The 15281-nt window shown below is 40.1% G+C and overlaps 1 protein-coding gene across 2 annotated transcripts; it reads left to right on the plus strand.

Moving 5' to 3' along the window:
• On the plus strand, positions 1 to 7715 carry tbx19 (T-box transcription factor 19). Of its 2 annotated transcripts, none has more exons than XM_035408723.1 (8): positions 1 to 481; positions 2187 to 2451; positions 3889 to 4023; positions 4497 to 4558; positions 5544 to 5605; positions 5824 to 6003; positions 6262 to 6385; positions 7018 to 7715. In XM_035408723.1, exons 1-8 carry the CDS (start codon positions 243 to 245, stop codon positions 7253 to 7255), a joined length of 1305 nt encoding a protein of 434 aa, XP_035264614.1. In that variant the 5' UTR covers positions 1 to 242; the 3' UTR covers positions 7256 to 7715. The 2 variants fall into 2 exon arrangements, with proteins under 2 accessions (XP_035264614.1, XP_035264615.1); XM_035408724.1 differs by having other exon boundaries at positions 5827 to 6003.
• Positions 7716 to 15281: the final 7566 nt, after the last annotated feature.

Raw genomic sequence — 15281 nt, forward strand, 5'->3', positions numbered from 1 at the left:
GCGAGGTTAGCCTTGATTAATCCATACGTCGTTAAATTAAAATTATTACTCTGTCCGATATTGTAGCCTATTCGACATTAAAAAGCAAGTTTGACAAGTTTGCTATTATGTCACTCCAGACAGTTTTAGGACCGACTGAGATGGTTTAAAAAGCAATGTTTGATTGAAATCGTTTTGTGTGCTCGTGATTGTTCGATTTACCTTCTTCGGCACGATAATATTTGGAAGTTATAATTCCCTTGATGAAGGTAGAAGGCAGTTTGTGCGATGCGGGCGGCGAAGCAGGTGCGGGTGAGCGAGGCAGCGGCAGTGCCGATTGCTGCATCTCGCGGCTGCTCAGCGTTGTTGAGAGTGAGTTGCAGGCCGGTCGAGAAAAAGGAGATCCCACGGAGAGGCAGCTGAAAGTAAGCCTAGAAGAGGCTGAGCTCTGGAGGAAATTTAAGGAGGTCACTAATGAAATGATCGTCACCAAGAACGGCAGGTGAGTAGCCTACTTATCTGCTTGATTATTAGGCTCTCCCATATTTAATCTCTTTAGCTGATTAAATGCTTTCATTTCAATCTTACTTACCCATTACTGTATTCAACAAGTCTAAAGGAAGCACACGCACTCAGACATAAACGGCGTAGGCTACTTTCAGTTATAAAGCATTTACAGAAAATTAAAATTCTGTACTTTTCGTTGAGATGTACGACAAAACAGGTAAAACGTAATATTCTAGAAACTTTAGTTTAAAAGTTAAGTAGCACACCTTACATTTAGTAGGCCTATATGACAATTGTTTTGTGTTGTCAGTTGTTTTTTCTGCATTTGAAGTTTGTGGATGTTAATATAATTTAAAAGATACTGCACGTTTATAAATAAATAGATTATTTAGTACATACTAAATTCCTTGGTATATTGAAAACATTTGTTTTAATCTCAGAAGAAATATGAGAGGTGTGCCGATTTGTCTTTTGTGCACTGCAAAAAATGTTATCAGAAATAATGATTCATGTGCCACAAAGTCCCATAAAGTCCTCCTGATTGTGAAATTTGAATGATTGAAATGTATATTGCATATTCACGGATATAGTCATTCCATTATTATTTTGAGAATTTATTTACACTAAAACAAATGCTACAGCATTGAAAAATCAGTTTATTGCCTGCGTAATTGTGATGCTTAATTTATCAATATTTTGGGACGATACAAAATGCATACTTTCTATGAGAACAACCAGTTAAAATCGACGGTGCATGAGACATTAAGGAATATAATTTAAAAAACGTTTCAAATAATTTTGATTTTATTTATAACGATATAAAACTTTTTTCGTAATTTGTAGCAGATCCGTTATTTTGAAGGTGTTCTATAAGGAAGCTTCTGTAGAACATGTTAACTGTTTTATGTATTTTACATACCCTAGATGTAACTAAACTAATTTAAATCATAGGAAGTTAAACGGATAATTTCAGTGTGGTGTTTTTGTATTTTTATGTGAATTTTCATAGAAATCTTTTGATTTAGTCCAGTATCACAAAAATCAAAAATGCATTCTTGAAAAATGAAAATAACTTAAAATAAGTAATTAGGAATAAAAATGTATTCTCCTGAGTGATCAAATTTAAGTTTAAATGGCTTTAAAATTCGATTATTTTTATGTATATTTATTTACATTATTTGTTTAGCCTTTTTACGAAAATAGGTTTACAGCAGAGGTAAATTCAATTCGTTTTAATAGCCCTGTTTTGACAGATTACAAAATGACACTACAGGCAGCCTGACCATCATTTAACAGCTGGTCAGTGAATCAGGTGGGCTGTAAGGTGTCCATCCATTTGCATGTTCCTGAGCAGTCCCTCTTCAAACTTGTTTTCATCAAAACAAACTGCATTATTGTTAATTGTAAAAAGCAGGAAGGCCTTCATTCTGAGGGTTGTTTAAGGATACAGGGAAGTGATTTCCTGCTGAATCTAACCATCATCATGGATCATTGTCAATAGGAGAATTATGCATAAAGAAACATGGAGAGCTCTAGTGCCATTTTACTCAGCTGCCAAGGCAGCATTGACAATGAAGATGTACATTTCCTGTTATTTTAAGAAATCATTATTGTTAAAACCGGTGTGTATCAGCATACAGCCTTCATCAGGGTTTCACAATGATTTACAATAAACAACTTCTTCCATTCAACTGCTACAGGAGAATGTTCCCAGTGTTGAAGGTCAATGTCTCGGGCCTGGACCCAAATGCCATGTACTCTTTCCTGCTGGATTTCGCCCCTGCTGATGGCCACCGCTGGAAGTATGTCAATGGGGAGTGGGTACCTGCTGGCAAGCCTGAGCCCCATAGCCACAGCTGTGTCTACATTCACCCAGACTCCCCAAACTTTGGGGCTCACTGGATGAAAGCTCCTGTGTCATTCAGCAAAGTCAAGCTCACCAACAAGATGAATGGAGGAGGACAGGTGCCTTAACCACCCCTATTCCCATGTATTTAGTTTGTTGTCTCTTGCTCTCTGTTTATCTCGTTTTCTCTTTTCCCCTCATTCTGATTCTCTTTCTCTCTCTCAACCTGTTTTCAGTCTTCTGTCATTAAATGATCTTTTCTTCTTTTTTGCAAGGAGGTGCTCTAAAGAAAATTGAAAATTCTTAAACTTGGCATAGTTCCATATACCATGTCAGAACAGTTTTAGATTTTATAAAATCCAACCCCATCTTAGTATCCAGTAAAGGTGGATAATGTGCTATGAGTCTCCAGATAGAAAATAAGCTGCTGTGTTTATTCATGTGGTCCATAATTAAAATCACCTCAAAGACTAGCTGTACTAGATATGTTAGAAGTAATGGCAGTTTACTTTGTGACATTGCTGTGTGTGTCAGCATAGAAGAGCAAGAAGTAATACACATGTGAATTTTGGGATACTTTTGTTGCTCCTCTAGACACCAGGTTCTTGGAAAACCAAGAGCAGCAGAGGCTTTTAGAAGCCTTGGCTGCCCTCTAATCACTGCTACTGTCGTGGAGAAATATCAAGTGTGCATTTATACAATTAGTGGGAACCTCTCAGGCCACTTTACCTATGGAGACCCTTTGTTCCCCAGAGACCGCATGTAAACAGGAATAAACAGCTCTTAATTGCCACTTTTGGGATTTAATGGACTTCCTGCTGTTAAAAAAGAGAGAGCTGTACTTCAGGTGGTTATCCTGGCTTTCAGGGGCCACGATAAGGGACCTGTGTGCTTCATTCAAGTATGGCTTCAGAGGTAAATTATTGTTGGTATTTGTTGGTACCACTGCCACCCCCCTCCGCCTCTGCTCCCTTTCTTTGGCATTTAAATGCCCTGTTGGCAACACACAGGACCATGAGTGAGAACCAGTCCTAAATGAAATAATTGCAGTGGTTAGTTGCACATTATGGTAATTACCTGTTTTTTATATGAAAGTCAATTTAGCCCTCAGTCCTTAGATGTTCAGGGAAAAAAAGCAATAGGCAAAAAAAAAATGCACAGTAAAAAAAAAAATAGCAAACATCCATGCTGATGGATAGTGGTCCTTTTCAGTCATTTCAATGTGAAAGGTGAAGTAAAGCCCTCAATTAGAATGAAAAACAGTTTGTTTGTTGTTGTTTTTTTCCTGGGGATTTTATAATTGTTAAAAGAGACAGCATTGTCAGCTCACAATCTCTATAGCCCCCTTCTGGGGAAAAAATATACATTGTAAAAATGAGGCACACGCTGCACAGGAGAATGTGCAAGTTTTGTGAAACTTCCATTGCTTTGCTCTCCTCTGAACCCCAACATCATCAGTTGTAATCTCTATAAATCTTACATGAAACTAAACTGAAAATCCCAAAGGACCCTGAGACTGTGAACTGACGCTGTGTCCTTGTTCATTCCTGTGACAGATCATGTTGAACTCCCTGCACAAATATGAGCCCCAAATCCACATTGTGCGCGTCGGGGGAAGCCACAGGATGGTAACCAACATCTCTTTCACAGACACACAATTCATCGCGGTCACGGCCTATCAGAACGAAGAGGTTAGACCGGGTTTTTTTGGGGGGGGGGGGGGGGTGGTTTGGGGATAATATCTCCCATCTTTTAAAGGTTGCCAACAGTCCCATGTTAACCCTGACATCCTGTATGTTGGGCTGTACAGGATCCCCTTTGTTCTGTGTACAGCAGAGCACGTTTTGTAATAATAATCAAATTCAGATTTCTGTATGATGCACTGCACACATAATAACTGAAAACCAATATAGAATAATATTAAGTGAATAACATTATTACCCAAGTCATTAACATTGATTCTGGTCACCTTAAGTTAGGTTGCTTTGTTGTGGCCCATTTCTTTTTTTTTTTTTGTGGCCCATTTTTGATGAAAGGAATGTTGGCAACCCTACATTGAGCACCATTTTAAACATGATGTTTGACTCATTTGTTTTGAAACAGTACTCACCCTTTTCCTTATTTTCAAATCTAAAGATTAATCAAATTTTTATTCCTCTCTTAGATCACTGCTCTGAAGATAAAGTATAATCCATTTGCAAAGGCATTTTTGGATGCGAAAGAAAGGTAAGGAAATGGTATGCCTGTGTTTTGGCAGTTGTTGTTTTGCATTGTAATATACAGTATGGCATTCTTTGTATGCTTTGTGATTGTTTAAGCTGCAGCCACTTGACCAGGCATCCCTTGAAAAAGTTTTGATCCTATACAAGGCTTTTTCTTGTTTTTGGTAGAAACAATCCTGTTATTGTATTTTTCTATGGCATTAATACTAAGTAAAAAATTATAAGAAGCAATTATGGCTGTGTGTGTTCAGTCATCACAAAACCTCAGGGTAAATGGTGACTGCCTAGTGTTTTTGCAGTGTTTGTGCTTTAGTGCTCATTGTAATAAGTTCAATTCAACTGTCTATATGAAGTTATAGAGACAGGAAGCATCGTTGGTGGACCGATCACATTCTTTAGCTCTCTGCATGTTTGCTCGATTAGGGCATTGCTGTCTCATGTAGCGACATAATAGTAGTACCAGTGATCTTATGATGGGGTTCGTGAGGGCCAGCCGCTGGGACCGCATGAGCATCAGTGCTGATACTGTAGGTGGCCAATTACAGAACATTTGAAGTTGACTGCATTGTTAAGAAGCTCATTGGTGAGGTTGTGTGAAGTGTGGGAAATTTTAGAGTGCCGACAGCCAGAGTGCAAGATGAAACGCTAACAGAGCACTGGAAGAGTGCTCAAAATGTTCTGTAATACCTGCTTCACGGGCACACGATAATACGAGCCCCAATTATTATCATTACCTTGTTAGTGCAAGACACCCAGGATTTCACCAACAACATGCTCTCGGAATACCACCTCCTTGTTGCGCAGTCAATCTGGGTCATCTACGTTGCGTGTAACATTTCATCGAGGAGTCAGTTTCAATTTGGAATGTGCTTGAAATTATTTCCAATACTTTCGTCTGAATATATGAACTTGTAAGAGTTAATGAATTGCTTTTATAAACACTATGCCCATAGTCCAAACATCACAATACCTGCCTGTCTGCTCCACAGGAACCATCCCAAGAATCTTCTAGAAGCCCAGTCTGAGAGCCAGCACATTGGTATATCTCACTGTGAGTCCTAGCAAAGCTATTTATACATGTGCGGTTCAGGCTATATGTAGTACTCATTGAGTATACTTTTTTGGGCTGGTCTGTGGCTCATCCTGTTAAGGCCCTGGTCCAGTGTACCGATGGGCACCATGGTTTGGTATCGAATCCAAACTGTGCCATACATTGCTTCATGTTTGTCTGACCTCAACTTGCCTATATAATTTGTGTTTTTCTGCCAGTAGGTGGTTGGCTGATTTCAAATTCGGACACCCTCTGTTCCTCTGGCAGTGGGAACTACCCATACAGTGGGGGCCTGCCCCTCACCCCTCCTCATGGATACGATCGCTATCCTCCCCTGCGCGGGCACCGGCCCGCCCCTTACCCCCCCTCATACATCCACCACCGCAACCACAGCTCAGGTGACGCTCAATGGGGCCGGATGCATGGGGCAAAGGGGAAGTCTGTGTATTTTATCTTTAGTCTATGCAATATGTTCTTTTGCTCTTTCTCTTCCTCTTCTTCCTGCTCGTTGATTTCTCCCCATCACTCCTGTTTACCACTCGCTTTGTGTCTCTCCCTCCCATTCCTCTCGCTTCCTTTCTCTCACTCAACTTCCCTCTCCCTCTGTTACATTGCTCTGTCCCTGCCTCCCGGGTTATCTCCATCGTGCTGTGTAGGGTCCAGCAGTCCAGGTGGGTTACAGGTGTTCACTGGGCCCGAGAGCTGGACCCCCTTGTCCCCCTCAGCGCACCCCAGCATGCTGCCTGTCTCTGCCCCCTCCCCCTCTCCAGCAGCTAACAGGTGAGTGGGCAGCATGGGGGAAATAATGATATTTTCATCATATAAGTTTTTAATAAGATATAAGTACCTTTTTAATTATTGTATTATTGCAATTGTAATAATCTAAGTAATAATGATTATTAAAAGAAATTTAGTCATCATCATAATCATGATTGTTATCATTTGATATGTCATGATTATGACAATGACTATAATTGTAAATAAACTGTTTCTATATTATGTTTCTTATGTTATGTTCAAAGCACTTTTCAAACAAAAGAATCTAAAAAACTTGATAAATTAATGTCTTCAGAGATGCTGGGTGGCTCATTGTTATAAGGCACTGTTCTGGTACTTGGATGGGTGCCATGCACTGGAGCAGTTTCTAAATTTGGGCAGTGCCATGGCGATTGTGCCGATGCACACTTGGCTTTAGTGTGTCTTGGGAAGATTACTGCACCTCATTGCACACTACTGACACCCACTGGAATTCCAAACTGGGGAAAAAGGGGAAAAACAAAGAAACAGATAAATAATATAAGCTCATGAAATCATTCAGTTTGTCAATGCAGGCTAATGTGATCCAAATACAGGTATTAAAAATGAAATGTTTATCCCTTGTCTCCGCCCTCCTGACTCATCCCTCTTTATAGTCAGTACCCTTGCTTGTGGGCCATGAGCAACTGCAACGTCAACTCCTCTGGGCCAGCAGGAAGCACTGTGAGCTGCATCCAGGGCCAGGTGGTGCGCAGCAGTGGGACCTCTGCCTCCTCCTCTCCTTGCGCCCTGCTGCAGGGAGGGGCCTCTGCTCCCATGGAAACTGGGGCGGAGCATACTCACATCAGGCTCGGAGGGGCAAGCTGGGCTGCAATCTCCACCCACTCTTTCTGAGAAGCTTCGCCCACATTCCCTACCCTTGATGGGACTCTCAAGATTGAAGACACCGACTTTCCATACCCGTCCTGTATCTATGGGTTTGCTAAATTGCTAAATGTAATAATAATAATAATAATAATAATAATAATAATAATAATAATAATAAATAATAATACTATCTGAGCAAACAGTACCTGTGCTGTCCAGACAAGATAAACTACAAGCTGTAAAGAATTTTGCAATCTCCTTTCTGTAGTAGAGGTCTTACAACCCTGGCACTGGAGAGCCCCAGGGTGTGCTGGTTTCATTGTTACTCATCAAATTAAATGATTCAACTGGCTGATCACTTAAGTACCTCACCATACCTGAGGTGACATAGCTCAGGAGGTAAGAGCAGTTGTGTAGCAGTCGGAGGGTTGCCGGTTCGATCCCCCGCCCTGAGGAAGACACCTAACTCCTAATTGCTCCCAATGAGCTGATTGGTACCTTGCATGGCAGCCTTTCACCGTTGGTGTGTGAGTGAGTGTGTGAATGGGTGAATGAGAGGCATCAATTGTAAAACGCTTCAGATAAAAGCTATATAAATGCAGTCCATTTACCATTTACTTGGGTTTGCATTGGCTGGTGAAAGCAAAAACTAGCAGTCCCTGTGGCTCTCCAGGTCCAGGGTTGAAGGACTCCTCTTCTAATGGGATTTAGTTGTATCTATTTTTTCCCCTACATTATTCTCTCAGTATCAAATGTGTTGCTGCTCTATGTTCCTGTTATCACGTTCTTTGCAAGTACGTATCAGTGTTTGAGCTGCCTTACTATTTTTGACCCAGATCATGTGGTGCATTTTATAGGGACAAAATATTTATGTGACATAAAAAAGCTGGAATCCCTTGTGAGGTGTATTTATGAGATGTTTGCCCTCAGTTCATAGTTCTATATGCGCATTGTTCAAGCACCTTTAAAACAGTACATTTTTATGCATATGAAGTGTAAATTGTTTGCGATTATGTAAAAAACAAAAACTTTTTCATAATTTTAAAAGGACTGTTGATTCTGCTGAATTTGAATGCTCCATCTTGTCTAAACACTGAAAATGATTATTTTGTGGAAACCATAAAAAAAGTCATGTTGTGTTGGCTTCTGGGAATGTGCATGCCCCAATGCTGTTGCTTCATTAAGGCAATAAATGTTTGACACCAATGCTTAAAATACCGTTCATTATAGTGTGAGTGGGGATATGCTCTGATACAGTCCAGCTGCCCACTGCATTGACCTATGAGCTATGTCACTGAGTAGGAGGATACTACACGGTGGTAGGCAAGGTGAGTAGCCCCTTCCACCAAATCAGCTCTTTTCACAGAAAAAATATTTATGTAATTTAGTGCTCCATACATGCAATTCATAATGAACTGGACTCACATATTAATGTGACAGCTCTCGCCGCAAAAAGATTTCAGGAGGTTGCCGTAGGACAATTTCCTTGGTGTTCCCCCATTTATATTTCAGGCAACTGGACCCGAAAAGAAAAGCTATTGTGGTTCCTCTGCAGATGATTTTTCATTCGTTCCTTTTCTAAAAAGTTGCTGTTTCCGTGTCAAATTAGCTATTATCTTCTACGTTAAACATGATAAACTTCGTACGTTTATTTTTATCATGTACCTTAACATGAGGAAGTGGATCGCAATTAGCTCCGTGTTCGCATTTTGTGAATGTGGCATGGTCATAATACCTAAATGCAGACCAAAAAGCATTTAAAATATTATGAGGCCAAAACAGGAAAGAGAAATCTAAACGGACACGCTTTGGGGTTTTAAGTAAAAAAAAGGGCCTCGTGGTTTAACAATTAAATCGCATTATCACGTCCTCTATGCAGCAATCTGCGCACCAAATCCAGATCTTTGGCCGACACCTCGCAATGCTTCACTGTGAACCAATGTGCTGCTCGCCACTCTCTCGCTCTTTATTCCATTGGAAATTACGACTTGCATTTTACCTGTGAAAAAGCACACAGAGACATAACCAATTATAACGCCATAATATTTTTACCCTCTTGAAAATGTTATTTTAATCAGGGGCAAAGCGCGAGAGCCAATCTGTTGTTTTCACATGCGCGTAATGAAATAATAACCTTCAGAATGTAAATTGAATTTGGCAAGCCACACCGTAAATCTGGATCTGTAAAGGTTCCAGAGTTTTAGTGGCGACTGATGAGTCCCCGCGCGCAACCAATTATCCACGGAAAGGGCGACGCTCTCGGGAAAGGGAGCGCTGTTGATCACTGTGTTCTCGCCAAATTCCGATTCCTATAAGTCTTAAGGCCAAATTGAACTGTCGCTAGGCCCTCTGAAAATTTCCCGTTTTTCAGGCCCCTGGGTTGTTCTTTTTGCGTGTGTTATTCGGAATCTTCATCCAAACATTCGTTGCAGTTAGCCAAACATGCTATTGCCTGATGAATATTTTGGTGCGGAAATGAGAAGTTAGAATGCTGATTTTGTGCAATGTGAAAGAAGCCCACCAAATTTACAGCAATTCAAAAGTCTTCCTTTCATTCTTGCAATGAAACTGTGATACGAAGCACTTGGTGGATGATCAGTGTAGAGCACACACCCACGTGATAACCTGTTCATAACTGAAGCAGGTTCATATGAATTTAATTCAGCGCCTAAAGTACTCATTAAAAAATCTGTATCCACGCACTTGCAAAGATGTTTTATCCTTGTAAAAATAGTTTGTAGGCTATACACAAGCACCGTCTGTGCTTGTAGCATCTATTCATACGCACAGACACGGGGCTACATTTTCTGGGCTTTGATTCTATTAATCTGAAGTCAATTAGAACATAACCCCATTTACAGAATTTATACATGCAAATTTCATATAAGTATAAAGCCTATTTAACACTTATTTTATGAATCTCTGTGTACAACAAAAACTATTTTTCTACAGTATGATGCGTAAATCCTACTTTTATTTAGTTATCTGCAATGAAATTGTCCCCATGTCTGTGAGTGTGAAAGGATGATACGATGTACGAGTGCACAACATTTTTCCAAACGAACGAATACCGAGTTCCAAATAAATATGCCTTAAATATGCTCTTTTCATTTTTTCCCAAATTTGGAACGGCCGATTGCATTTATCAGCGCTCATTGCCGCTGTTGTGCCGTTTTTCCACTACCCTGTAGATTTCGACTTGAAGTCAACGCGCACGTCAAGCTACACGCTATGAACGAGCTCCGCTTTTCTCTTGCTCAGTTTCTCCAATTAAAAATAAAACGAAAATACCAGTGATAGTAATGGACTGTGGTAATAAATTTTGGTGGTAATAGGTTTTGACTCTGATGAAGACGCAGTAGTGGTCGTGTTTGTATAATAAATAATTAAAAAGAAGATCCGTGTGCTCCAGTGCCTTTCTCTGGGTAAGTCCTTTTAAATGAAGTTACCCAGAGTGTCTTTGCTAATAGCTGTAAATCATGCATTGTAGATTTTAAAAAAAAATTGATTTCGGTGAACCATAAAATAATCCAAAACGTCGCGATGTTGAACACTGTCTTTTTTCATTGCAGAAAGGTAGTAAGCAGGCAAAGTGAAGTTGTCATCGGGATATCATTCAAGTGTCACGAAGTGAAGTCTAAGGTATGACACGCACCAAAATTACCCTGCAATATTAAAAACACGTCGAAAGCATACGTATTCACTGTTCACAAACAGTTCTCATAAACGTAATATATGACAACTGCAATTCTCTTTTCTGGGTTACCACGAAAAACTACCTGCTGCATCTTTTTCCAAATGCAGTGGCCACTGTTCTAACAACAAAAAATAGGACACATTACCCCCATGCTTCATTCCTAGCGTTGGTTGGCTGTACGTTTTAGAATTTTTCGAAAGGTCATTTTACTGGTTTTAAATGCTCTCAGTGGTCTTGCGTCTTCATGAATTTTTGAGTACCTATCCGAATACGTGCCTAGTCACACGCTTAGATCTTCTAATGCCTGTTTGCTCAATATGCCAAGACTCAAATACAAAAAAGTGGAGAGGTTGCTTTCAGTTTATATGCTCCCAGGCTATAGAGCCTGAGCCTCTATCGTTTACTCTACATACAGTGTCGTAAAAAGTATTTGCATCGTTCCCGACTTCCCCTGTTATTGCCTCTGTATTTGTCACATTCAATGGTTTCAGATCTTTAGACTGAATGTAATATTAGACAAAGGAAACCTAAGTGAACACAAAACACATTTTAAAAATGATTTCATTTATTTAATGAAAAAAGTTATCAGACACTCATATCACCCATATGAGAAAGTAATTGCCCCCTTAAACTTAACAGATGGTTGAACCACATTTAGCTGCAAAAAATGCAACAAATTGATTCTTATACCTTGTCTCTCACATGACTGTGGAGGAATTTTAGCAATTTAGTTCAGACAAGTTGATAGGTTTTCCAGCATAAACCGCTCATTTCAGGTCCTGCAACTGCATCTCTATTGGGTTCAAGTCAGGACTTTGACTAGGCCACTCCAAAATTTAAATTTTGTTTCTTTTCAGCCATTTCGATTTGGACATTTATTTGGTCTTGCTGCATAACCCAATTACACTTCAGGGTCAGCTCATGGACAGATGACCGGACATTCTCTTAAGAATTTTCTGATACAGAGCAGAATTCATAGATCCTTCAATAATGGTAAATTGTCCAGGTTCTAAGGAAGCAAAGCATCCCCACATCATCTCACTACCACCACCATATTTGACTGTTGGTATGATGTTTTTACTGTGAAATGCTGTATTTGCTTTATACCAGACATAATGGGACCTGTGTCATCCAAAAAGTTTCACCTTTGACTCATCTGTCCATAGAAAATTATCCCAAAAGCCTTGGGGATCATCCAGATGCTTTTTTTTTGTATGTATGTATGTAATGTATATTTACAGTATGGGTGTGTGTATGGATATATATATCATTTATCCAGCAGTGCCACCTCCTGCAAAGGAGGCAATAAAAAGCATCCTAAAATATATGAATTTCTACTAATATTTTGGTTCAGTGCCACAGAAAATTCACCAGACCGGAAATAGTCTATTCAGCATAAAACGTTTTGTTTCCGAACTGGGGTATGTGGCTAAACTGCAAAAGCAAAATAAACAGGAGCAATTGTGCAAGGATGCATGCTATGATGGCAGGTCAGTGGTCTCCTAGGCATTTAAGTAAGCATTTTAAAACAATGGATCTAATGCTGAATTAAGAAAGTAAGTCAAATGATAGACAGCAAGACGCGTCTACAAAATATAAACAGAATTAATTTGAATGATGAGACGCCATTGTTATACTGTTACATCACAGTTGCTGTTGTAGGGGTAACAGTAGTGTCTTTCAAGAATGACATATAATTAGACCTACTGTGGTTTAATGCTGACTGTGATTTGTAACAATGTTATTGTAACTTGACCAAGGTTTTTGGTCAAAAAAAGAGAATGTTTCGCTAGCCGCTAACCTCCCACAACCCCCACCCAACCCCACACCTGCCTGGTCTGCGATCACAGTTTACCAACACCACCACCAATTCCTCCTTTCAGCATATGCCCCTCAAAAAAGTCTGTGGACAAGCCATAGATGTTATAGATTTCCAGTTTGTACATATTATATTAGTTTATAGTTCTTGACATTTCCAGAAGACCTTCAGGTTAAGTACCTTGCTCAGACTAGGACTCACACCTGGAACTCTTCTCCTACAAGCCCAGACCCTGAATCATTATGCTACACTGTGGCCATTACCCAGTGCTGCGATCACAACACTCAATAATGAACATAAGCAGGAGTGCTCTCCACTTTCTTAGTTCACTGCTGTCTGTTTGGCATTTTTGTTAGTAATTTGATTTAATATGCATGTTAATGTGTGTGTGTTTAGTCATGTGTACTGCCAGTAGTTTGACATACTGCCACATAGTGGCAGCTGTGAGATGTCACAGAGAGCTCTACAGAATAGAGCCGCTTTTCCACCGCATGGTACCGGCTCAACTCGACTCGATTCTACTCAACTTTTTTCGTTTTCCATCGGGCAAAAGTTGTGGATAGTACCTGGTACCTCGTACTTTTTCGGTATCACCTCCGTCGAGGTTCCAAGCGAGCTGAGGCGATACCAAAAGGTGACGTGAAAACACTGCAGACCACTGATTGGTCAGAGCAATGCGTTTCATGCGATGTCGCCAATGACGACCAGGTACATTGACGGGCGTACTACCTGCAGTGGAAAACGAAGTACCTGGTACCAAAGCGAGTAGAGTCGAGTTGAGTTGAGCCGGTCGGTACCATGCAGTGGAAAAGCGGCTTAGAACACAGGGACTTCTCTCATATTGCTGTATGTCACTGCATCATCCTCTCAAATCAGAGGCATATCTCAAACTATTAGCAGGGGCCTATGGGAGGGTCATATTTATATACTACAGTATAGCCAAACCTACATATAGTATCCTCCATAATGTATAAGACAAAGAGAGTTTTTCTTGATTTGGCTCTCTACTCCAAAATGATAGATTTGTAACCATTTCAATCATGTGGTTAAAGTGCATGTCCTCAGCACATTCTCAGCTTTAATCAAAGGGTATTTTTATACACTTTGGTTTCCCCATGTAGAAATTACAGCACTTTTTATAGATATAGTCCCCTCATTTCAGGGCATCACAATAATTGAGACAAATGGTGGGACAAATGGGGTTAGGGACAAAATTGGGACAGGTGTTTCTGATTAGTCACAAACCTGCAGGCACAGCCACCCACCTGGATGGTTTGACACCCCTCATCTAGCACAATTAGAATAGGTTTTAAATTGATAGCTATATTTGAAATATTAAGGCCAACACTGAGAAAATATGCAAATTCAAGGCTGCTCAGTGACTCAATTGTCCTGTGAAAATTCTGGGTTTTGGTTTACGATGCGACTCATGGTATGGAATCCTAACCATGTCAGAGCTGTCAGTCCTTTCTCTGTATGCCACACTCTCTATATAAAGTTAGTGTCTATTTGACTTGCTTATATAGTTCACCGGACCTTAAATTCTAAAATTACTAAGCTTGAAAATACTAAGCCCTGTGGTGTGGTGCACACAAAGTTTGGTTACCGACAGAATTTGCTGTTCTCAAATGTGAACCATGCCCTGATCAAAACAATTTTCAGAGGACCTTAGAAGAAGAGCTGTAGAGATGCATAAAGCTGGAAAAGGCTACAAAACTATTTCTAAAAGCCTGGGTGTTCATCAATCCATGATAAGACAAGTTGTCTACAAATGGAGAAAAGTCTGTTGTACTGTTGCTACACTCCCTAGGAGTGGGCATCCTGCAAGGATTATGGCAAGAGTGCAGCGCACAATGCTGAAGGACAAGAAGAACAGTAAACAAGAACGGTATCCATGGGACATCATGGAGGAAGCCACTGCTCTCCAGAAAAACATTGCTGCATGTCTCATGTTTGAAAGGACCACCTGGATGTTCCACAATGCATCTGGTACAAGGCTCTAAGGACGGATGAAACAAAAGTTTTTTTGCAGAAATGCTCAATGTTATGTTTGGAGGGGAAAAAGCACTGCTCACCAACACCAAAACCAACTGAGAAACATGGTGGAGGGAGCATCATGGTTTGGGGCTGCTTTGCTGCCTCAGGGCCTGAAGAGCTAGCAATTATTGTGTGAACGAAGAATTCAAAATTCTATCAATAAATTTTACAGGAGAATTTTCAGGGGAGTGGTCTATCACCTGAAGCTTAACAGAAGTTATGTGATGCCACAAGACAATGACCCAAAACACATAATGGTTGAAATTCCTCCTAACCATTGTGCAAGTCTGATCGACAGCTATAGGAAACATTTGGTTGCTTGTACCAGTTACTAGATATAAGGGTTCACATACATTTTCCAGCCTGAACTGTGAATATTTAGACAATGCGTTCAATAAAGACATGAAAAGTGCAATTAATTGTATGTTATTATTTAAAGCAGAATGTGTTTGCCTATTAATGTGACTCACAGTAAATGAAGATCAGACCACATTTAATGA

This window comes from Anguilla anguilla, chromosome 3 (assembly GCF_013347855.1).
Source record: "Anguilla anguilla isolate fAngAng1 chromosome 3, fAngAng1.pri, whole genome shotgun sequence".
Classification (NCBI taxonomy): domain Eukaryota; kingdom Metazoa; phylum Chordata; class Actinopteri; order Anguilliformes; family Anguillidae; genus Anguilla; species Anguilla anguilla.